This window comes from Hemitrygon akajei, unplaced genomic scaffold (genome assembly GCF_048418815.1).
Source record: "Hemitrygon akajei unplaced genomic scaffold, sHemAka1.3 Scf000136, whole genome shotgun sequence".
Classification (NCBI taxonomy): domain Eukaryota; kingdom Metazoa; phylum Chordata; class Chondrichthyes; order Myliobatiformes; family Dasyatidae; genus Hemitrygon; species Hemitrygon akajei.
The window spans coordinates 1,278,712-1,304,408 of record NW_027332022.1 but is presented as its reverse complement, the minus strand read 5'-3'; the positions used below and the strand labels follow the sequence as shown (position 1 = coordinate 1,304,408).

Genomic DNA, 25,697 nt, shown 5'->3' with positions numbered 1-25,697 from the left:
CAGTGTCTCTCAGACTCACTCTCTCAGGAGTATATAAATAAACTGACCAGTGTCTCTCAAACTCACTCTCTCAGGAGTATATAAATAAACTGACCAGTGTCTCTCAGACTCACTCTCTCAGGAGTATATAAATAAACTGACCAGTGTCTCTCAGACTCACTCTCTCAGGAGTATATAAATAAACTGACCAGTGTCTCTCAGACTCACTCTCTCAGGAGTATATAAATAAACTGACCAGTATCTCTCAGACTCACTCTCTCAGGAGTATATAAATAAACTGACCAGTGTCTCTCAAACTCACTCTCTCAGGAGTATATAAATAAACTGACCAGTGTCTCTCAGACTCACTCTCTCAGGAGTATATAAATAAACTGACCAGTGTCTCTCAGACTCACTCTCTCAGGAGTATATAAATAAACTGACCAGTGTCTCTCAGACTCACTCTCTCAGGAGTATATAAATAAACTGACCAGTGTCTCTCAGACTCACTCTCTCAGGAGTATATAAATAAACTGACCAGTGTCTCTCAGACTCACTCTCTCAGGAGTATATAAATAAACTGACCATTGTCTCTCAGACTCACTCTGTCAGGAGTATATAAATAAACTGACCAGTGTCTCTCAAACTCACTCTCTCAGGAGTATATAAATAAACTGACCAGTGTCTCTCAGACTCACTCTCTCAGGAGTATATAAATAAACTGACCAGTGTCTCTCAGACTCACTCTCTCAGGAGTATATAAATAAACTGACCAGTATCTCTCAGACTCACTCTCTCAGGAGTATATAAATAAACTGACCAGTGTCTCTCAAACTCACTCTCTCAGGAGTATATAAATAAACTGACCAGTGTCTCTCAGACTCACTCTCTCAGGAGTATATAAATAAACTGACCATTGTCTCTCAGACTCACTCTCTCAGGAGTATGTAAATAAACTGACCAGTGTCTCTCAGTCCTGCTCTCACAGGGACATATTTATACACTCAACACGTACAAAAGCTGGATGAACAGCAGGTTGGGCAGCATCCGTTGAAATGAGCAGTCAACGTTTCGGGCCGAGACCATTCATCAGGACAGATGAACGAGGGGGCAGGGGCCCTATAAAGAAGGTGGGGGTGGGTGGAAGGTGCCAGGTGAAAAGCCAATCAGAGGAAAGATCAAGAGGTGGGGGAGGGGAAGCAGGAAGGGGATAGTCAGGAGAGGTGAAGAAGGAATGTAAGGGGAAAGCACTATGGGTAGTAGAAGAAGGCAGAATCATGAGAGAAGTGATAGGCAGCTAGAAGAGGAGGCAGAGTGAAAGTGGGATGGGGGAAGGGAGAGGCAGGGGTCTCTGTACATTCTCTCAGGGTCATATCCATTTACTGGCCTGTGTCTCTCAGTCTCACTGTCTCAGAGGTGTATCTATAAACTGGCCCGTTTCTCTCAGCCCCACTCTCTCAGGAGTACTCAATGGTTTGGAGTGTTTTACCCATGAACCACTGTGCCGAATCCATTACTTCTTGTAGGATTTTCGGTTCAATTCCATTGCTGTGTCCGTAGCAAGCCGTGATGCAGCCAGTCAACACAGTCTCTACTACACCCCAGATTTCTGAAAGAGTAGCTACAGAGATCGTGGAGGCATCACTGGTGTCCTTTGTGAACTACTCGAATCTGAAATGGTTCCTGTGGACTGGAAATTACACATGTCACACCACTCCTTAAGAAAGGAGGAAGGCAAAAATAGGAAAGTGTAGGCCAATTAGTCTTACTTCATGGTTAGGAAAATGTTGCAGTATGAGGTATCCGGATACATGATAAAATAGGGCAAAGTCTGCATAGGTTCCGTAATGAGAAACCTGTTGCAATTTTTTTGAGAATGTAACAATCAGCATCAACAAAGGAGAGTCAGTGGATATGGTTTACTTGGTTTTTCAGAGGGTATTTGACAAGGTGCTGCACATGAGGCTACTTAATGAGATAAGAACTGGTTGATTTTCAGGAAAGATGCTACCATGGAGAGTTTACAAAAATAAAGTTAGTCTGTAATTAACTCTGGTGGCCCCACCAGAGGAAAGACATCGAGGCTTTTCAGAAGATACAGCCGGTGCTAACCAGGATGCTTCCTGGATTAGAGAGCATGCACTATAATGAGAATTTGGACATACTGGGGTTGTCGTCTCTGGAGCGGGAGAGGCTAAGAGTAGATCTGCTGAATTTTATACAATTTATGAGAGACATGGATCTACCAGACAGACAGTATTTTCCCCACGGTTGAAATGTCAAATAACAGAGGGCACATTTTAAAGGTGAGATGGGGGTAATTCCAAAGGACATGTGAGGTGCAGGGTTTATTCTTTTTTTACACAGACTGCTGGTGTGTGGGCTATAATGCGTGGGGTGGTGGTAGAGGCAGATTCACTGGGAACGTTTAAGAGATGTTAAAATAGGCAAGGTTACGGTGTGGAAAAAGATTTCAGGGATAATTTATTTTTACAAAAAGAGGCGTGTGTCTGAAAGCACTGCGGAGGGTGGTGATTGAGGCAGATACATTCAAGACATTTAAGGGACAGTCAGATAGGGAAAGGGATGGCACAAAAAGCAGGGTTATAGGCTGTGCTGTGGTTAAGAGTTGGACAGAGCTTGGGAGCGCGGGGGCAGACGGGAAGAAAGCATGGGATCAGCGTGGGTGCTGTGGGGGTTACGAGATCCTGGGTAGCAAACCTCCCTCCGCCTCAGCTGTGCCTCTGCGAGAAGCTCTAGATCGCTGTGGGTGATGGGGTTCCCGAGCAACCTCAAATCAAGTCCTACACCAAGACAGGAAGTTATGGCGATGTATTGATTTTATGATGACAAATGTAAATTAAACAATGTGTAACCTGCTAATTTGCGGGAATAAATAAGCTGCTCCCGACTCACTCACAGTCACACACAATTAACTGACCGGCGACAACGAGTGACAGTTTGAATAATCAGTCCCGTTTCTCACCGTCACTCTGCATCGGGGAACCGATGATTATAAAATCACACTTCAGGGCCGTGTCCGGGATCGCTGCAGATCGAGGGTCACTACCAGGGCATTTGTCGATTTAACATGATTATATTGGCCAGACTGCTGAATGGACTGTCCTCAGCAAAGAGAACAAAAGTATTCTCTCCCAGTATATTCCCACCTCAGGACACTGGTGTCCCAGACTGAGTCCCAACTCCTGGCTCTTTCCGTCTGTGTAATTCCCCAAGACCTCATTAAATGAGCACCCAGGACATCCAGCAGAAACAGAGCCGCTGGTCAGAAAGGGGAAATGCATGTCTATGCAAACTCCTCCGACGTCAAAGAGTGCTTGGTTTGAGAAGAGAGCCGTTCGAACCACTGGGAATTAAAACTGGAGCGTTGTCATCAAACGGGAGGGCAGGGAATCGGTCAAAATGTCCCCATCCCACGGGCGGGGATGTTCACACATTCAGATGTTCACAGGTTCACTCTCAGTCCGGGTTTGGGTTCCTGCAGAGATCTCAGTTCCTTCCCCCCGGTCTCACTGAACCGATTCCCCCACAGCCTGAAAAAGATGAGAGAATAAAGATGAAATAAACAGATTACACAACAGTGTCTGTAACAGGGGACCTGGGTTAATGTTTCAAAAACGCTGACAAACAAATATCACCGGCGAACCCACAGATCCGCTGATATTTTATCACCGTGAACATTAACAGGAACACTCACTCGATAGAGACCAGACTTGGGACCTTCAGTATGAGGCCACGGAGAGCAGGGATAGATCGGTCCGTGAGCGAGTTTGATCTCAGGGCCAGCTCCGTTAGTGATCGGTTTGTACTGAGAGCGGAGGCGAGATCTTTGGCACCAGAATCTGTGAGACCGACATCCCACAGCCTGGAGATGAGAGAGAGTGAGGGTGAAGGACACAGAGAGACAGGAGATGGTACAAATCCCCAGTGTTTATCAGTAACACAATTACTGATCACATTAATGTTCAGTGTCAGACACCCAGTGACTGTAAGCACAATCTCCCACAATCTGGTACTTACCACAGTTTCTGTATTTTACACACCGGGTTCGTCAGAGCCGCAGACACCAGTTTCACTCCTGAATCTCCCAGTTTATTAACACTCAGGTTCAGCTCTATCAGTGTTCGGTTTGCACTGAGAGCGGAGGCAAGATCCTCAGCACCAGAATCTGTGAGACCGACATCATTCAGCCTGGGATTGAGAGAGAGTGTGTGAAAGACATACAGACAGGAGACATTGGAAATTACCAGTGTTTATCAGAAACACAATTACTGTTCAGCTTGATGTCCAATGTCTGATACCCAGTGACTGCAAACACAATCTCCCACAGTCTGGTACTTACCGCAGTTTCTGTATTTTACACTCCGGGTTCCTCAGAGCCGCAGACACCAGTTTCACTCCTGTATCTCCCAGGTCATTCCCCCCAAGTCTAAACACAAAGAGACAAACTAATGAACAAAGAGATTGAAACCGTGAGTCTGAGGGAATATCTCTCACTCAGATATTTCAGAAAACATGAAACCCTTCAGAAATTAACTAATCGGAATTCTCATCACTGTCAAATGTCACTATCAAATGTCAGTAATTTAGTGTATCAGTGTGACTCTGTAATTTCCCATATTCTGTCTCCTTCCCCAACAGTTGGTATAGTGTCCCTCATGTGAGAATTACCAAAGGAAACACGGTGGGAAAATTATCCCTACAGGAAGAAGGGAAACAAGGAAGAGGGTTCCCTATAGAGTGATGGGGAATGAGGAAGAGTGATCCTGAGAGGATGATGGGGATGGGGAAGAGAGATCCCACAGGATGAAGGAGGGTGGGGAAGAGTGATTTCATAGGGGGATGGAGGATGGAGAAGAGACAATCCACAGCATGAAGCGGAATGAAGACGAGTGATCGGGGGTTGGAAGAGAGATCACCACAGGGGAAAGGGTGATGGGAGGATGTGGAGAAGCGAATGCACAGGATGAATGGGACTTGTGCAGAGAGGTTCCACAAGAGTATAGTGTTGAGTAAAGATGTTCCCACAAGAGGAGGTGATGCAGAAGTAGATCCATGGGAGAGGTTGGTCTGAACTGAGGTCCACAATCAGGAGAAAAGATGCCGACATGGTGACTGGGAATCGTATATGGAGTATGTACTGGGTACAGGTGGAGTGATGGCGATAGCAACTTGCAGGGAAGGGCAGAGGAGGACAATCTCACAGTGGTATTTCCCTACCTGTCACTGGGAAAGCCAGCTAACCCTCCCTTGTCCCTCAACGGGAAGAGGGTGTGAAGTTCCTACTCAACACTTGCAGTCACTGTCGGTGTCGCTGTCAGCAACAGTGAGAAGGAACATTGTCAATAGACGTGTCACAGGAAGCAAGAAACATGGCCATTCCTCTGATTTACTACCATTAAACCAATGGCCGTTGTTCACTGATCTGATGAAGTCTCCAGATCCCATCAGAAAGAACCACAGAACCCTCCTATCCTTGGGGAATTACTGACCCTTGGTCATTTGTCACAATTTTTCATAATTTGATTTACTCCATTTTTTTTCCCAAGTTCCTTCACATTGAAACCACACAATGGAACAGTTTCACATTTCACAGTGAGAGAGAAATCTGGTTACCTCAACTCCTGGCACTTGTGCAGCCCGGTTCCCAGCCGCTGGATTCCTTCACACTGAATTCGGCAGTTCCAAAAATCGAGCTGTTTTATTGTATTACAGAGTCCGATGACATGAGACAGGACCGCGCAGTCAATCGGGGTCAGTGGCATTTCACAGAATGAAAGTTTTTCCACGGATCCCAGTGTGGCCTGAGCCAGTCCACGATTCTGAGACTCAAACAGGTAGTGTAATGCGTTCAGGAGCCTCCTTGTATCATCTTCACCAGCAGAGTTATATATCTGGTTTTCAACCTCCTCCTTCACCCAGTCAATCACTCGGCAGGTCGTTTGATGAGGAAATGGGCCCAGAAACTCCTCCAGGCCCCGAGCTGTCATTGGGCTGGAGAGACCAGCAACAAAACGGAGAAATACCTCAAATCGCCCATCTTTCGTGCTGTGGGCTTTAGTGAGGAATTTCAGGATATCCCCAGGATGTGGATTCAGGAATTGTGCGACTGCAGCTACAAACTCTTGGATGGTGAGGTGTGGGAATGTGTACACCACGCTCCGGGCAGAATCCTCTCTCTCCAAAAGCTCCATCAGGAACCCGGACAGGAACTGGGAAGGCTGCAGATTGCAGTTGATCAGGTCTCCATCTGTAAACACAATCTTCTTCTCGGACACTCCTTTGAAGGCCATCTGACCAACCTTGAGTAACACTTCACGGGGGTTCTCAATCTCACGGCCGTGGTTTTTGAGGATGTTGTAAATATAGTAGGAGTACAGTTGGGTGATCGTCTTGGGAACTCGCTGCGGGTCCCTGACTCGTTGTGTGAAAAAGGGGCCCAGTGCCAGGGCGAGGATCCAGCAGTAGGAGGGGTTGTAGCTCATGGTGTACAGGATCTCGTTCTCCTTCACATAATTGAAAACAGCTTCCGCCACCGTCTGATCTTCAAAATGTCTGATGAAATATTTCTTCCGTTCCTCATCAACAAATCCCAGGATTTCAGCCCAGACACTGATCTTCGCCTTTTCCAATAAATGTAACGCAGTGGGGCGTGTGGTCACCAGCACTGAACACCCTGGGAGCAGCTTGCCCTGGATTAAACTGTACACAATGTCAGACACCTTGCACTTGAATTCAGGATCTGTGCATGTGGACTGAGCCTCTGTGTCTCTCCGACTGTCAGCAAAATCAATTGTGTCATTGAATTCATCCAAACCATCAAATATAAACAGCAATCCCTTTGGGTTCTTCCAGACTTCTCTCAGGAAATTCCCAAAGTAAGGATGCTGATCCAGAATCAGTTCCTTCAGGTTTATTCGACAGTTAATACTGTTTAAATCACGAAATTTGAAACTGAAGACAAACTGGAACTGTTGGTATATTATCCCCGTGGCCCAGTCATAAACAATCTTTTGTACCATTGTTGTTTTCCCGATCCCTGGGACTCCCGCCACTGCTGCTGAACTCCCAGATTTGGATTTACTCCGGGAAAAGCTGCTCTGGAACAACTGATCAGTCCGGATTTTTTCCAGCTCTCCGCGGAGATGTTTCTCTCTACACTCCTCGTGGTCTCTGCCTCTTGCTAGCAGCTCATGTTCCACCAGTGTCCGAACTCGAACAGTAGAAATGACCGTGAGCTCAGCGTATCGATCAACCAGCTGGAAAATCTTCACCTTCTCCGTCATCAGGATCGTGTTCACTTTCAGTATTTCAGTCTGTGCCCGCAGAGTCTCCTTGTGTTTCTGTTGAACATCTTCCATGGGAACAGAGAACATATTCAAAATGTTTAATGGCTCATCTGACAAAGAACTTTATAACTGCATTTCAACATTCAGTGTTTGAGATTACGTGAATACATTCAATGCTTCCATGGATATTAGGACAGAAAGTAAAATTCTGTTCACAGACACCGGCATTGACAGTAACGGATGTCCCTAGAAATGTCCAATCCGCATTTTCTGGTTCTAGTTATTTGTGAAAGTGAACATTCCCCTGATTGCACTTTTTGAGGAAGCTTAAACAAGCATCACTCCCCACTAACATCTTAAGAACATTCTACAGAGGAGTGGTTGAGAGTGTGCTGACCTTTTGCATCACAACCACCAGGTTGTGGAGTACCAACTCCAGCTGCAGTGCTGCCGACAGAAAACCTTGCAGAGGGTTGGTAGGGGAACAGAGAAGGTTATTGGGGTCTCCCTATCTTCTGTCCAAGACGTCTTTCAGAGTCGATGCCTCCAGAAGACACGGTACATCATTAAAGACCCCGCACACGCTCTGCATGAACTGTTTGTTCTTCTGCCATCAGGCAAACGTTACAGGAGCATCAAAACTAAAACCACAAGGCTACTAAACAGCTTCCTCCCACAGGCAGTCAGACTGCTAAATAGCTGCTCGATCTGACTCTACTTTGGACATTTTTAACTGCACTGGACACTTGTAACTTGATTTTAACTGACATGTGGCTGTTGTGTTTTTCTTTTTATTGTTGTGTTTACTATTTATTGTTGCGTTTGTTATGTTATGATTGCATTGCTCCTGGGAAACGCTGTCTCATTCTGCCCTGCAGAGCTGATGTACAGTTAGAATGACAATAAAGTTTTCGAATCTTGAATATTCTATTGCAATCCTGACTGCACTCCCGTTACAACATTTCACTATATTTAAAGCATTGCTTGCATCATTAACAGACGATGTTAATATTGATCTGGTGTGGAAATATGGAGAGCAGGACACTGTGCATTTTGTCAAAGCTGTACACTGGGGAGTCACAGGTGTCCACTGCTCTTGCATCAAAACAGGAGCAGAATATGCGGGAAATACTCAGGTCGGGCAGCGTCTGGGGGAGAATCACATTGAAGTTGTGGATCGATAACCCATCGGAATGATAAGAAAGAAAATGGGTGCTTTCCAATTCCAATGGGTAGTTTTCAATCGCAGTTATGGAGGATTGATGGAAAGATGAAATCTGTGATAATGGAAGAAACCGCAAGCGTCTGTCTCAGTGACGTACATCGTGTCTGTGGGAGAGGGTGGTGAAGTCTTGGCAAATGCTACTCATCAGTCTTGCTGTGGGGGTGTGGGGCTCTGTCTTATGAGGCCTCCGTCTGTCAGAGTCGACCGTGGATGTCCTGCCCCTGCAAGCCGGGACACTCCGATATGGAGAGGAAGCTTTTGCCGATGTAGCAAGCTCCCTCTCTCCATGCATCTGATGAACACAAAGGAACGGCAGACACTGACACAGCGTGGCACCAGAGGTGTCATAGGATATGCCAGTCTGCGTTGAACACCATTTAACACTAACTTAGGGGCTCCAGGTCAAGAATTTTCCCACTGGGTTTACTCCCAAACTCTTCCCCATGAGGGGTACAGTTGCAAGGCAGCGGAGTTTTGAGATCAGAGTTTTCTTGTTCCTGGGTGAGCTGCCAATCACAGCCGATGAGCCCCATCTGAACAAAGCGACTGGCTGTAAGTCATCAGTAACCCACCTTTGCCCCGTCTCTTGTCAGAAGAAACGCTTTACCAGGCTTAGTGGTTGAACCGCACGTGAAGGCCAGGAGCTGGACAGAGGCTACTCGCCACTGGGAGCATTTAATAGGACGTGGCAGCTCATCCGCACTGCCAACCCCCCGGGTGTAACAATCTTAAGCAACCAAGGGGCACTGTATTATTGGCAATCAATCTGTAAATTGGTTTATTATTGTCACATGCACCACTGTAAAATGGAAAACTTTTCTGCATGCGATCCGAACAGATCGTTACATCACAACGGTGCAATGAGGTCGTAGAAGGAAAAATGGAACAGGATAGTTCAGGGAAACAGTGTTTCAGTTGCCGAGAAAATGCAGTGCAGGCAGACAATAAGGTAGAAGGTCAAAGGCTCATTGGGAGGTCAGCGTTGAGTTTTTTTTGGGACGATGTCCCTAAACTGTAGAATTCAACACCTAAAACTACAGTACTGTGCAGAAGTCTGAGGTGTATATTAGGACTGACACATTTTGTCTTTCATTTTCTAGTTTGCACTTTATCCCGTTGTGATGCGGTTTGAACGGCATCGTCTGGATGAAAGGTGCTTTATAAATAAGTTATTATTATTATTATTATTATTATTATTATTATTATTATTATTATCATCATCATCATCATCATTATCATCTTAGCCTAAACTGGTAAAACCTGAGGTACAGGCATAGCCAAGCACACTCATGTCTCAATTGATAGGAGAATTCTGACTATTCTCGTGGTGTATAGTATCGAGGGTTTTCGAAAATTTACACAAGTATTGCCGTGTGGGCCTAATTTATTAATACTATTCTGTAAAGCCTTCAGGATGATACCAGTTAATGATATTACGATTGGGATAACGAATACCCTGTTCGTCTTCCATAGTCATTCATTTTGTCCTTTTAATTCAACATATTTCTGGCATTTTTTTACTAATTCATTTCTGTAAGCTATGTGTGTTTGGAATGGCTATATATATTTAAAAAGTTGCTTTTGCTTGTTTATTCTGTAAAATTACATCCGAACGCATATCATGGATTACGCTATCTGAAATAATGATCGGACGCAGTATGATATGAAGGACTCCGATAGGACTCTAAAAGTGGAGCAGGCTTGTACTTACTGTAAGTTGTGGTGTTTTTCATCAGTTGTAGTTTAAGCAATGTTTTTGTGAACGTTGTCCACCACTTGACTGTGCTTGTGCAAGTAATGAGATTCAGTTAAACTACTGCGGGATCTTGTAAAGTCGGATTGTTTCTGGTTTCTCTTGTAATTTTCAGCATTTATCGTCATGAACCTATTGGTCGTTTATTCTGTATTTTTGATAACTACATGTGTTAACAACCTTGTCCTGTATTGCGACAATGATCCCTTCTGTTTCTGGGAAGAGTTCTCCAACTCTGAGCCAGGGGCTTGACGCTTCCTTGTCGACATCTAGTCGGCTCAGATCGTGTGGCTGTCTTCCACGGGGCGTCAGACTCTTCCATTGGTTAGCGTTTTATGATAGTTTCTTCATTTTTTATGGGTTAAGCTTTCATTTTCGTTCAGTGATGTGTACCCCTTATTGGATTTGCATATGCTTGTACGGAGTGCTGAATCCTGCTTGCGTTATAAAAATATGTCAATAGAGCTAATTGTGGATTTCAGAAAAGGCGAGATGAGGGAACACAACACACCAGTCCTCATAAAGGTATCTGATGTGGAAAGAGTGAGCAATTCCAAATTCCTGGCTGTCAGTATCTCTCAATATCTAACCTGGACCCAAGATATCGATGCAGCTACAAAGAAGGCACAACAGTGACTATATTTCATCAGGAGTTTCCAAAATCACTCGAATATTTCTACAGGTATAACTTGGAGAGCATTGTAACTGGCTGCATCACCGTCTGGTTCATGGGGACTACTGTACAGGATCGGAGTAAGGTGCACACTCAACGATTCAGGAACAACTTCTCCTCTGACTTCTGGTTTCTGAATGGACATTGGACCCATCGATACTGTTTCACTAATCTCTTTTTAAATTTCTATTTCTGCACTACTTATTTAGCTTAATATTTCATATAATCACACAGACATGCATAGTTCTATATGTTCAACTTCCAGGCCCTGAAGCCGCTTTGCTGCTCAGCCAGATCCACTGTCTGACAGGCCACGTACCTCGCATGGAGAACTCCAGGTTGCCGAAAGCAGTACTCTACGGAGAACTCTCTCAGGGCAAGAGAGATCGTGGTGCCCCGCGCAAGAGGTACAAGGACCAAATTAAGCAGAGGCTCTCTCAGGCAAATATGGAGGTCAATGAGTGGCAGCCGCTGATCCACGGAAAAGCCAAGGATTTTGAGGAACCCAGAAGAGCGACTGCTGAAAAGAAGAGGGGATGCAAGAAGGATCCAACTACCCAAACGCCCGAATCCCAGCTGCCCCTCTGTCCCAACTGCTCCCGGGTCTGCATATCCAGAATTGGCCCCTACAGTCACCAACAATCGTGTCGTCATCCAGTGCCACCACCCTCCCCCCCCACCTCCCCCCTACACACACACAGACACACACACACACACACACACACACACACACACACACACACACACACACACACATTTGGGAAGAGAACAGGATTCAGGGTATGTTTCATGATCATTAATGCTTGGTGGAACCCCGGAATGCCCATTCCCTCTAATCCTTTTGTTCCCCGGATCTGGAGTACCTGGTGCTGCTGTGTAAACCTTTCCGGCTGCCAAGGGAGTTCCCGGCTGTTATTATCACAACTGTGTAATAACAACATCCCCCAGTTGTGTGTTATTGTCACAGAGGGGGGATGATTCCCTTCCGAAGTCGGTCAGGACTTCCCAAACCACAAAATTTGTATCAACAGTTCCATGTGAACAGCACTTGCCGTGTCACCGACTGCTTACAATGCCGGTGATCAGCAGGAGCTCAAGAAATTCAGCTCCGATCTGTGCAAAGTCATCCAGGCAGCGAAACGACAATACAGAGATCGTATTCAGGCACAACTCTCCACCAACAACACACAGAGCTTATGGCAAGGTCTGTACACCAATGCAGACTTCAGAGCTAAGTGCAGTGGTGCTGCCAACATCGCTGCCTGTCTCCCAGAGGATCTAAGTCTCTTTACGCTCGGTTCGATATCGCCAACACTGAGACCCCGAGGAGAGCCGACAAAGCGACCTGCACATTGGTCATCTCTGAGGCTGAAGTTCGCAGGTGTTTCCAACGAGTGGACAGTCGCAAGGTTGAGGGACCGGACGGCATCCCAGGGCGGGTACTCAGGATGCGCGCGGCACAACTGGCAGGTGTATTTACGGATATTTTTAATCTCATCCTCTCCCACTGTAGAGTTCCCTCCTGCTTCAAATCATCCATCATTGTTCCTGTACCTAAAACGACGAAGGCAACATGCCTGAACGTTTGGAGTCCTGTCGCACTCACCTCAGTAATAAGCAAATGCTTTGAGAGGCTGGTCCTGGACTACATCTGCAGCTGGTTACCACCCACACTGGACCCCCTACAATTCACCTACCGACACAACCGATCAACAGATGACACAATAGTCACTGCTCTGCACACCTCCTTAAACATCTGGAGAAGAGGGATGCTTATGTGAGAATGATGTTATTAGACTACAGTTCAGCATTCAATACCATCATTCCCTCCAGGCTTGACAAGAAGCTCAGAGACCTCGGCCTTCACCCTGCCTTGTGCAGCTGGATCCTGGATTTCCTGTCGGATCGCCGGCAGGTGGTAAGAGTGGGCTCCCTCATCTCTGCCCCTCTGCCCCTCAACACAGGAGCCCCTCAGGGCTGTGTCCTAAGCACCCTCCTTTACTCTCTGTATGCGCATGACTGTGTCGCCACCCACAGCTCCAATCTGCTAATTAAATTTGCTGAGTATACTATATTTATTGGCCAAATCTCAAGTAATAACGAGGCAGCCTACACAGAAGAAGTCATCAGCCTGACACAGTTGTGTCAAGAAAACAACTTCTCCCTCAATGTCGCAAAGACAAGAGGAATGGAGATAGGCTAACCCCCACTGATATCAATGGGTCTGGGGTTGAGACAGTGAACAGCTTCAAGTTCCTTGGCATTCACATCACTGAGGACCTCACATCAATTGTGTGGTGAAAAAAGGCACAACAGCACCTCTTTCACCTCAGATAGAACCATAGAACCGTAGAACATTAGCCCTTCCTGACTGTGCCAAACCATTTTTCTGCCTAGTCGCACTGAACAGCACCTGGGCCAGACCCAGCACTGATCCCCGTGGCACATCACTGGTCACAGGCCTCCACTCAGAGTAGCAATCTTCCACTACCACTCTCTGGCTTCTTTCATTGAGCCAATGTCTGATGCAATTTACTACCTCTCCATGTATACCTAGCGACTGAATCTTCCTAACTAACCTCCCATGCGGGACCTTGCCAAAAGCCTTACTGAAGTCCATGGATATAACATCCACTGCTTTCCCTTCATCCACTTTCCTGGAAACTTCCTCGAAAAGCTCTAATGGATTGGTTAAACATGACGCATAAAGCCATACTGACTTTTTCTAATAAGTCCCTCTCTACCGAAATACCTGGAGACCTTATCTCTTAGTATTCCTTCCAATAATTTACCTACTACCGATGTCAAACTTACCGGCCTATAATTTCATGACTTACATTTTGAGCCTTTTTTAAACAACAGAACTACATGAGCTATCCTTCAATCCTCTGGCACCCGGTCCGTGGATATCGACATAATACTTATGCCAGGGCCACTGCAATTTCAACATTAGTCTCCTTCAAGGTCCGAGCGAATACCCCGTCAGGTCCTGGGGATTTATTTACTCTGATTTGCCTCAAGACAGAAAGTACCTCCTCCTCTTTAATCTGTATAACTTCCATGAACTGCCTACTTGTTTGCCTTGTTTCCATAGACTCCATTCCAGTTTCCTTAGTAAATAGAGATGCAAAATACCCATTTAAGATCTCCCCCATTTCTTTTGGTTCCATACATAGCCGACCACTTTGATCTTCAAGAGGACCAATTTTATCCCTTACTATCCTTTTGCTCTTAACATACCTGTAGACGTTCTTAAAATTATCGTTCACTCTGACTGCCAAAGCAACCTCATGTCTTCTTATAGCCCTCCTGATTTCTTTCTTAAGTATTTTCTTACTCTTTGTATACTCCTCAAGCATCTTATTTCCTCCCTGTTGCCTATACATGTTATACATCTCTCTCTTCTTCTTTATCAGAGTTCCAATATCCCTCGATAACCAAGGCTTCTTATTCCTATTCATTTTACCTTCAACCATGACAGGAACATACAAACTCTACACTCTCAAAATTTCTCCTTTGAAGGCCTCCCACTTACCAATCACATCCTTGCCAGAGAACAACCTGTCCCAATCTACGATTTTTAGATCCCTTCTCATTTCTTCAAATTTGGCCTTTTTCAGTTTTAGAACGTCAACCCGAGGACCAGATCTATCTTTATCCATGATCAAGTTGAAACTAATGACGTTATTATCACTAGAAGGAAAGTGTTCCCCGATACACACTTCCGTCACCTGCCCTAACTCATTTCATAATAGGAGATCTAATATTGCATCCTCCCTAGTTGGTACATCTATATATTGATTTAGAAAACTTTCCTGAACACATGTTGCAAACTCTAACCCATCTAGACCTTTAACAGGATGGGAGTTCCAAGCAATGTGTGGAAAATTAAAATCCTCTACAATGACAAATTTCTGTCTCCTGCAGTTGTCTGTTATCTCTCTGCAAATTTGCTCCTCCAATTCTCGCTAACTATTGGGTAGTCCATAATACAACCCTATTAATGTGGTCATACCTTCCGGTTTCTCAGCTCCACCCATAGGGCCTCAGTAGACAAGCCATCTAATCTATCCTGCCGAAGCACTGCTGTAATATTTTCCCTGACTAGCAAAGCCACCACCCACGCTTTATCCCTCTGTCTCTATCACGTCTAAAACTTTGGAACCCTGGAACATTGAGCTGCCAGTCCTGCCCCTCCTGTAGCCAAGTTTCAGTAATGGCTGTGATGTCATAATTCCATGTGTCAATCCAGGCCCTCAGCTCGTCTGCCTTTCCCGCAATACTCCACGCTTTGAAATATACACACCTCAGAATATTATTACCAACACCCACAACCTTGCTATTTGTGGCTTTGCATGAACTACCACCATTATTTATGTTTACCACCGTTCCACTATCTACTCTGGCACTCTGGTTCCCATCCCTCTGCCAATCTAGTTTAAACCCTCCCCAATAACACTAGCAAACCTCCCTGCAAGTATATTGGTCCCCTTGTAGTTCAGGTGTAACCCGTCTCTCTTGTACAGGTCCCACCTGCCCCAAAAGAGGTCCCAATGATCTTGAAATCTGAAACCCTGCCCCCTACTCCAGTTTCTCAGCCACGTGTTCATCTGCCAGAGCATCGCACTCTTACCATCACTAGCACGTGGCACAGGAAGCAATCCGGAGATTACTACCCTCTATGTCCTGTTTTTCAACTTCCTACCAAGCTCTCTGTACTCACTCTTCAGGACACCCTGACTCTTTCTACCTATGGCATTGGTACCGATGTGTAGCACGAAATTTGGCTGATCACCCTCCCACCTCAGAATGCTGTGCAGGCGATCAGAGACATCCCTGACCCTGGCACCCGGGAGGCAACAAACCATCCGGGAGTCTCTGTTACGACCATAGAATCTCCTGTCTGTACCCCTGACTATGGAGTCCCCTATCACTACCGCTCTCCTCTTCTTCCTCCGCCCGTTCTGCACTGCAGCACCAGATTCAGTGCCAGAGATCCGGCTGCCGCAGTTTGTCCCAGGTAATCCTTCCCCCCAACAGTATCCAAATTGGTATACCTGTTCTGGAGGGGAATGGCCACAGGGGAACACTGCAGTAACTGTCCTTTCCCCTTCCCTCGCCTGACGGTAACCCCATTACCTGTGCCCTGTTCCTTAGGTGTAACTACCTCCTGGAAGCTACTATCTATAAACTGCTCAGTCTTTCGAATGATCCGGAGGTCATCCAGCTCCTGCTCCAGTTCCCTAACGCGGTCTGTTAGGAGCTGCAGCTGGGTGCACTTCTTGCAGGTGTCGTTGTCAGAGACACCGGATGTCTCCTTGACTTCACACATCCTGCAAAAGGAGCATTCCAACATCCTGCCTGGCTTATTCTCTAGTCTGAACAAAAAAAAAGAAAAACAGCAAAACAGATGGTTGAGATGGTTGAGGACATTTGGGATGGGCCCCTAAATTTTGTGCATCCTGACTGGCTGCATCACTGCCTGGTGTGGGAATTGTACTTCTCTCAATCGCAGGACTCTGCAGAGAGTGGTGCGGACAGCCCAGTGCATCTGTAGATGTGACCTTCCTACTATTCAGGTCATTTCAGAGACAGGGGGTAAAAATTGTCCGAAGGATCATTCTGGACCCAAGTCTCACCAAGCACAAACTGTTCCAGCTGCTACGATCCGGGAAATGGTACCGCTGTGTTAAAGCCAGGACCAACAGGCTCCACGACAGCTTCTTCCATCAGGCCATCAGACTGATTAAGTCATGCTGATACAATTCTATTTCTACAATTGTATACATAAATACACGCTCACCGCACACGCTTTACTGTAATTGTGCTGCTGGCGCAGAAAAACAACTTTCACGAAATGTATCCATGATATTAACCCTGACCCTGAAAATTTTTATCTGGCTGTTGTCTCATTTTTTTAGATCTGTTATTCATCATCCTCATACTGTCCTCGTTCACATCAGTCTACGAGCTTTCCAGTGCACATGGTGTTTTCCAGAAATTGCTATTTAAGTTCTTATTTTTCTTTGCATATTTCCGGATCCGTTTCAGACCAGGATATTATACCAAACCAATACGTCAATATGGGCACAGTGAGTGTTTACTACCTTCGTTATATTTTTACTGTTCAGCTCTGATTGGCAGACTTTCTTGATCCTCGATGTAAATTCAAAGTTTGTTCAGCCTTGCAGTAAATTTAGATTTTCAGCTTTGAAGTAAATTTTGGTGGAAGGTTTTCCTTTATCACACGATTATCTATTTTCTTTGCTTATTGATGTCCTAAATATACGTTTCATATTCTGTTGCATTGTATCCTAATGCTCTCTTTGATATTCCACCGCTCCTATTGCACCTTTCTTTATGTTTAATCATGTTCTGTACTTTCCTAGTCTAAAGTTCATGCTTATATATTTGGAAATTAGTTCCATTATTTGAATTATTTGTTTCAGCTTTACTGATGAAAGAACAAATAATTTAAAATCATCAATGTATAACTGTGTCAAGGTATAATTCATATTTTCTTCTGATTAGATACCTGATTTTGTCTGTTTCATTAAATTATGAGTGGGCTTAAAGCTAGACAAAACCATAGTGTGCTTAGTGAGTCTCTCTGGAAAATCCCTCCATTTATTTTGATAGTGGTCGTTGTTCCTCTGTGGTTGTTAATAGGACGTTTATTTTACGCGAATGCTTCATCAGATGTTGCAGAAATTTCACAAGTATTGTATGAATTTTATATATATTTGGAGCCTTTTAAACACACGAGGAACAGAATCAGATGTGTTTTGTATTGATAGACAATATAACACTGAAAGATTTCTGTTTTCTACAGGGTTTGAAATAGAATTACATAATCTTTTATCTGTTGTTCAAACCCGAACGGTATTCTGTCTGCTGTCCTGTGAGTATATTGTGGTTATCTAAGTTGTTATCTGAGTTGTTATTAGTTACGGGATGTACGATGCTATAATTTTAGATATAAAATTGCCTTAATATTATTAAGAGCTAATAATAACATAGTAGGTGACCATTTAGTAGTATTATAAATGCAGAATAAAGCTCTCGTTTAGACTGGTGGTACATAGCTTCAGCCTTTTATATGTTCTGCCCCATGGGAGTATGACAGAGAGGATGTATGAGGTGGTTTGGGGTTCAGTAGCAAGGCTTTGGGTCGGGTTTGCGTCTTGCCAGCTTGATTGAGTTCCTCCAGGAGGTGACAAAGGTGTTGGATGAAGTTCCACATGGAAATTGTCTACTTGTATACTGGCAGAGTCTTTGACAAGATCCCACATGGGAGGTTCATACAGAAAATTAACATGCTTGAGAACTGTGGGGAATTGTCCTGGCTGCCGCGGACCCAAACGGGGAGAAATTTATTGGCTGGCGGGTGGGAATCGGTGAAATTATTGCCATAGACGTCTGAAGAAGACGCCTCATTGAGTATATTTAAAATGCAGGTCGATATGTTCCTGATTAGGAAAAGTGTCAACGTTTACTGGGATAATGGGGTAGAGAGGAATTGAAGAGCAAATTCACTGAGCCGAATAGTTTAATTCTGCTCCTGGATCTTATGGTTTCAGGGAGCATCTGGAGTATTGTGTTCACTTCTGATTGTCGAGCTCTTGGAAGGATTGGTTAGGGTGCAGAACAGGTTCATCAGGGTGTTGCCTGGATTCGGTGACATGTGCTACAAGTAGAGGTTTGATAAACTTGCTTTGTTTCCTCTGGCGGTAGAATACAGATCTGACTGAGGTGTGCAAGTTTGAGAGATAAGAGTTTGGGTCGACAGCCTGTATTTTGTTTGTTTATTTTTACATATGACTGGTGTCTAATACCAGAGGGCATTTGGTTAAGGTGAGATGGGGTAAATTTACAGCAATTGTGGGTAGTTTTTTAACAGAGTTGTGGGTGCCTGGAATTTACTGTCTGGGTCAACATGGCTTTGTGAAGGGAAGGTTCTGCCTCACGAGGCTAATTGAGTTTTTTGAAGAGGTAACAAAAAACAATTGATGAAGGTACGGTAGTAGATGTGGTCTACATGGATTCAGCAGAACCAACAGCTGTATTAATAGAAGAAAATATATTGTAGAATATTCAGGCTGCAAGGAGAGATTCTTTGAATTGTTACTTGAATCCAGAGATCAGCGAATGTTTAATGGCGAATTTTGATTCCCAAGTTTTGCCAAGTCAGAGACTAACATTTGAGATGTGGTTTGAACTGTGCATTTGATCACTCACCTATCAGCTGAGTGGGTAATTCAGATAAACCTTGGGCGATGTTCATGTATTCCTGTGGATCAGAACCTGTTTAAATATTTTAAAAAAACATCCATGGTAACAGAGCTAAAATAATTAAAATAACTAAAATATTTATCTCAATGTGCTTTGTGTTCAGTGTGTGGTTTTAACATACCATGTTCCTGTATTTCCCTCAGTATTCTGTCCAGCTTCGGTAACTCAGTCCTCCATGTCACAAAGGATTCCCACATCGCCCTCCGGGCCCGGGAGCCTTTGCCCATCACCAAACTGAGGAAGAGTCTGGAACTCTCTGCCCGGTTTCCCTTCGCTGTCAGTTCAGTGACCTTCTACAAAAGGAAACAATGCATTTATTGTGCAGCAGACAAACAGGTATGGAGAATGTACAGGAAAGTATCTGTTCATGGCCGCAGTAGCTTCAGAACAGATGCAGTAACCGGGCTGCTGTCTCATCCTCTCTGGGTTCAGTCATTAACAGAGAAACAATAACTGAAGGAAATTCTAAATAAATAGTGTGTAAGAATAAGGATTTACTGACACCCTGCAGTAGATGCAATGTGATTAATTTCCTCAGTCTGTCAATGTGCAGTATTACATCAACAAGATCTGACAACAAGAACTGAAGAGAGGGGAGAGAGAGACCAAAAACAAATGGATAGTGGCTGACAAAAGTTTATAGTTGGGTGCTTAAATCAAAAGATAAATATTGAATCGAAAGGATACGCAGGTAGGTGAAAGTGTTGGGTCGAAGCTGCTGTCATTAAAAATGAAAAGTCCTGAGAAAGAGGTGATAACGGATTGGACGATGTAGATGTTAAGAAACTGCATAAGTAAAATGACCCTGATGATACAGGCCTGTTAACAGTAGCCAGGATGTGAGCTACAAATTACAACAGGAGAGGGAAGAGGTATGCAAAAAGGGGAATGTGAAAATAGTCATGGGGAATTTCAATATGCAGGTAGCTTTGGAGAATCTGGTCAGTGTTGAATCCTGAGTGAGGAAATTTATAGAATGCCTGTGAGATGGCTTTTTAGAGAAGCCTATGGTTGATCCCACGATAGGACAGACGGATTTGGATTTGGTGTTGTGTATTGAGCCAGATTTGATTGGGGAGCTTCAGGTAAATAATCCCTTAAGAGGCAGTGATCATAAAATAGCAAAACTCACACTACAGTTTGAGAGGGAGAAGGTAAAGTCAGATGGATCAGTGCGACAGTTGGATAAAGGAATTACAGAGGCATAGGAGAAGACCTGGGCAAAAATATATTCGAACATGACTAACAGGGACAATGGCAGAGCGGGAATGGCTGAAGTTTCTCGGAGCAATTAAGAAGGCTCAGGACAAGTGATCACAAAGATGAAGAATTATTCTAAAGGGAGGATGATCAACCATGGCTGACAAGATAGTCAAAGCAGCACGAAAGCAAAGGAGAGGGGACATAATATTACAAAGTATAGTAGAAAGCTGAAGGACTTCACAAACCAACAGAAGGCAATTAAAAAGCCGTAAGTAGAGAAAATATGTAAAATGAAGGTAGGCTAGCGAATAACGTAAAATAGCTCACCAAGAGGTCCGTCTGATATATGAAGAGTGAAGGAGAGGAAAGTGGATTTTGGGCCACTGGAAAATGACAGTGGAGAGGTACTGTCAGGGGACAAAGAAATGACAAAAGGTATTAGTAAGTATTTTGCGTCAGTCTTCACTGTAAAAAATACACTAGGACGTGCCAGATATTTGAGAATGTCAAGTGGCAGAAGTGAGTGTACTTGCCATTATTAAGGAGAAGGCACTCGGGAAGCTGAACGTTCTGAAGATAGATGAGTCAGTTAAGTTCAGTTCAGTTTGTTTATTGTCATTTAGAAACCACAGAAGCAATGCAGTCAAAAAATGAGACAACGTTCCCCCAGAATGATATCACAAAAGCATATGACAAAACAGACTACACCAGAAAATTTACATAACGTTTTGTAATCCCCAAATCCATAGTCCAGAGAGGCTGCTGCGTATTAATGTCGCGCTACTGTCTTAGCGCGTTCCCCGGAAAGGAGCTCCAAATACACCAGACAAAACAAGACTACCCAGACACACCAAGTCAGGAGACCAACTCTACCACCCAACAAACCAAAAACTAAAGCTACAAGACCTGATCAACTGCACTCGATTGCTTCTGAAAAAGGAGGCTGAAGAGATTGTGGAGACATTAGTGATGATCACTCAAGAATCAGGAGATTCTGGAATGGTTCCGGAGGACCGATCATTTTAAACTATAGGCCATTTAGTCTGATCAGCGTTTGGGAAGACGTCAGCAGTCGATAATTGAGGATAATGTTTCGGGGTATTTGGACGCACATGATAAGAAAAAGGCCAACATCCATGGAAGGGAATCTTGTCTGACAGAACTGTTGGAATTTTTTGAGAGAACAGCATGCTGGGTCGACAACGGAAAGTCAGTGCAATTTGTTCGCTTGGACTTCCCGAGGACCTTTAACCAGGTACCGCACATGACGCCGTTTAACAAGACAGGGAACGGCAGTATGACAAGAGAGACAATAGCATTGATAGAGGATCCATGATTTTCTCCAGACAGATTTTGTCTGACTGTCAGGAAGCACAGAATGGAACAAATGGGGCTTTTTCTTGTTGGATGTTGGTGACCAGTGGTGTTCTGCAGTGGTTGGTTTTGGGAAAATTCCTTTTTTCCGTTATGTCAATGATTTGAAGGCTTTATGGACTAGATTGCGCACGTTACGAAGATATGGGGAAAGACAGGAAGCGTTGAGGAAGCAGGGATTTTGCAGCAGGACATGAATGATGAAAAAATGGACAAATCAGTGACAATTGGAATGTAGTATAGGGAGGTACATGGCCATACACTTTGGCAGAAATAATGAAGACATAGAATATTTTTGAGAGTTCTAAAGAGTCTCAGGAGACCTGTTGCAGGATTCCTTGCAGGTTGAGTTGGTGTTAGGAAAGGCAAAAACAAATGCTAGCGTTCATTTCGAGAGGAATAGAATATAAGAACAAGCACTGGCCAGACCTCACTTGTATATTGTGAACGGTTTTAGTCCCCTGATCAGTGAAAATACGCGATGCATTGTGGAAAGTCCAGAGAGGAATCCAAACTGACAGAACCAGTAATATTAAACCTGATTTTGATGAGAATGATTCCTGGATGCGCCTGTACTGGCTGGAGTGTGGAAGGATGAGGGGAATCTATTTGTAATCTGTGAAATATCGAAAGGCATTGAGAGGATGTGGAGATGATGTTTCAAAGTGCGGGAGTCTAGAACCAGACGGAAAAGCCTCAAAATAGAGGGACGTCCATTTAGAACAGAGATGAGGAGATTCTTTAGCCGAGGAGTATTGAATCTGTCGAATCCATTGGCACTGACAGCTGCGGAGACCAGGTCATTGGGTATATTTAAAACAGAGGTTGGTACCTTCTTGATTTGTCTGGTCAGCAAAGTTCACTGGGAGAAGGCAGGAGAATAGAGTTGAGAGGGATAGTAAATCACCCATGACGTAATGGCGGAGTAGGAATATGGACCTAATGGCCTACTTGTGTTCCGATACCTTATGGTCTTATGATGTGTAAAGACAACAGAACATTAAGGAATGTCAGTGCGGCCGTCTTATGATGGAGATTGTAACTGCCTGGCACTCATGCTGTAAAATGGTGATCACTTCCTGAATGCAGGCATGGGCTTCCTCATTTACTGAGGAATTATGAATTAAACATTGAACCGTCTTCAAGCAACATCTCTCTCTCTCTCTGGCTATCCGTCCCATAGGGTGATGGTGGTTCCTTTCAGTCAGTTAGTGGGGTGGTACCCCACTCCTCAGATAGGAACCGTGTGCGTGAGTGGATTTTAGGTGAGTAGGGCGTTGCACCGGTCCAGATCCACCCTCTCGATATCCCCTCCCGGATCCAGCAGCCTGGTTGGGTCCAGGACGGCTGGGGGAAGTTCTGTTGCAGTGAATGGCCAGACCAAGCTTCGATGCGAGGGATGCGCTTTCCGCGCTTGTTTTCTAGAGGGCCGTTGACCCTAACAGAGGGGTCATTCGCCCTTTGACAGGTCTTGTTTTTCGTCCTGCAGGGTGTCTAGCCATCCTCCTCACCAGGCCAGTCTGGTGGGGGAGCTGGTTTAGTCACCAACCATCCGACCATGCGACAGGTAGTACTGGGTTACATGGTACCGGTAGCACTCAGACGAGTGGTCTGACCAGAACATACACTGATGATGGAATTAAGGTAGTCGAGGATGCAACTGAACATGGATGGGCTTAGGACATTGCTCTGAGAAACAAGAGGACTGATGTCCCGGGTTTGAATGATTGATCTCCCAGAACAGTTACCAGTAGGGAATTGGAAAGGTTTTCCATAACACGAATAATGGAAAATAATTATGGAACAAATCAGCACAATTCCCTGATGGTCCACTGCACTGTAAAATAATCCCTCAGTTTCACTGCTACCATGTCTGAGGAGTTACAGTTGTGAAAGAGATTTAAAGGTTTACCAGTAAAGCAGGCGTCTCCAGATGATGAATTTTAGATGACATTTACAGATGACTCCTCTTGTCTTTGGATAATGCCTGTCTGATTCATTACATACAGCGCCAATGAATCCCAACGAGAACAGAGTCACTCACGGGTGTAACACACTTGATTTTCTAATACCACTCATGGTGAGTAGGTCAGATCTAGTACAGGACAATCAGTGTCTGTGAATTCCAAGGAGAGTGACCTGAAATGGGATGTCCCTGTCTCTCATTCGTTAGATATTCAACAGGTTAACAGAATTTTTTTTTTCATTTTTTCCCTTCCCTTTCAGGTAAACCTATTGATCTTCTTTTTTAAGGACAACCTGTTGATTGCTGAGATCATGAGATATCAGCTAGTCAGCACATTAATGTTTTGTGCTTTCTCCTTCCCTTTTAGGTCAAACTATTGACTTTTGCGGTCATGAGATATCAGCTTTGTGCGTGATCTTTCACGACTAACCTATCTTAGAGATTTTCGAGGAAGTTGCCAGGAAATTTGCTGTGGCCAAGTTTGTGGATATTGTCTACATGGATGTGAGCACGGTATTTGACAAGTTCCCTCATAGCAGGTCGGTCAAGAAGTTTCAGTTGCTCAGCATCCGAGATGAGGTAGTAAACTGGATTAGACACTGGCTTTTTGGAGGAATCCAGAGTGTGGCTACAGACTGTTGCATTTCTGATTGGCACCTCTAACTCGTGTAGTGTCACGGGGATCGGTACTGTGTCTGTTGTTGTTTGTCATCTATATCAATGATCTGGATGAAATTATGGTTAACAGAATCAGCAAGTTTGCGGATGGCACCAACATTGGGAAGGTGCAGTGGACAAAGAGCTTGCAAGAGCTAACAAGAGCTAACGCTTGCAAGAACTACAAGAGCTTGCAGTGAGATCTAGACCGACTGGAGAATGGGCTTAAAAGGGGCCGATGCAATATAATGCAGACAAATTGCACTTTGGAAGGACCAAGCAGGGTAGATCTTACACAGCGACCGGTACGGCACTGAAAAGTGTGGTAGAACAGAGTGATCTGGGAATACAGGTCCATAAGTCATTGAAAGTGATGGCAAATGTGCTCAAGTTGTGGATCTGAAAGAAAGTTTCTTAGCGCATTAACCTTCATCAATGAAAATATCGTGTACAGTAGATGGGATATGATGTTGCATAAGACGTTGGTGAGGCCTAATTTGGATATTATGTGCAGTTCTGCTCACCTACCTACAGGGCAGATGGAAATAAGTTTGAAAGAGTACACAAACAAAAACAAGGATGTTGTCAGGACTAGAAGACCTAAGTTATAAGAAAAGAGTGACCGGGATAGGACTTTATTCATTGGAACGTGGAAGATTGAGGAAAGGTTTGAGAGAAGTTTACACAATTACATGGGGTATAGACAGGATAAATGCAGCAACATTTTGTACTGCGGTAAAGAGGTATTATAACAAGAGGTTATCAGTAAAGGGTGAAAGGTGAAAAGTTCAGGGGGTACAAAGGTGAAACTTGTTGACTCAGAGGGTGCTAAGATTGTGAAACTAGCTAGCACCGCAAGCAGTACAAGCGGTTAAAAAAAGTCTGGATAGATCCATGCATGATGAGGGTATAAAGCGCCATGGCCTGGTGAAGGTCAATGGGAATACATAGTTAAGTAGTCCAGCATGGAAATAGATGGGCCAACAGGCCTGATTCTATGCTGTTCTTTTCTATAACTATGACAAGTAAGCCACACGTTGTTTGGGAACTCACGGAGCCAAGACCGGATGTGGTTAGCAGGTTTCCTTCTGTCAAGGACAGAAGTGAAGCCGGTTGTCTCAGTTTACAATCTGTCAGTTTAATACTCATCCTGGATTAATGAGATGAGGTGAATCTGCCCGACAGTGCAGACAAGATTTGAAATCAGTTTCAGACTGAATGCCTGTTCGAAGTCCCGATATATATAACCATATAACAATTGCAGC

At 44.4% G+C, this 25,697-nt stretch overlaps 2 protein-coding genes across 3 annotated transcripts in view; both read right to left on the bottom strand.

Annotated features, from left to right (window-relative positions):
- Positions 1 to 1,913: 1,913 nt before the first annotated feature.
- On the bottom strand, positions 1,914 to 19,229 carry LOC140723785 (NACHT, LRR and PYD domains-containing protein 3-like). 2 transcript variants are annotated; one of them, XM_073038320.1, is made up of 6 exons: positions 19,179 to 19,229; positions 5,617 to 7,354; positions 4,343 to 4,429; positions 4,021 to 4,191; positions 3,698 to 3,865; positions 1,922 to 3,533 (listed from the first exon to the last, which is right to left on the bottom strand). In XM_073038320.1, exons 1-6 carry the CDS (start codon positions 19,222 to 19,224, stop codon positions 3,446 to 3,448), a joined length of 2,298 nt encoding a protein of 765 aa, XP_072894421.1. In that variant the 5' UTR covers positions 19,225 to 19,229; the 3' UTR covers positions 1,922 to 3,445. The 2 variants fall into 2 exon arrangements, with proteins under 2 accessions (XP_072894422.1, XP_072894421.1); XM_073038321.1 differs by lacking the exon at positions 3,698 to 3,865 and having other exon boundaries at positions 1,914 to 3,533.
- Positions 19,230 to 19,315: 86 nt separating this feature from the next.
- LOC140723793 (uncharacterized) overlaps positions 19,316 to 25,697 on the bottom strand; it is a 35,541-nt gene continuing 29,159 nt past the window's right edge. Inside the window, exon 6 of the mRNA XM_073038326.1 lies at positions 19,316 to 19,525. Within this exon, the coding sequence (XP_072894427.1) occupies positions 19,316 to 19,525 (210 nt within the window). The remainder of the gene's footprint in view (positions 19,526 to 25,697) is intronic.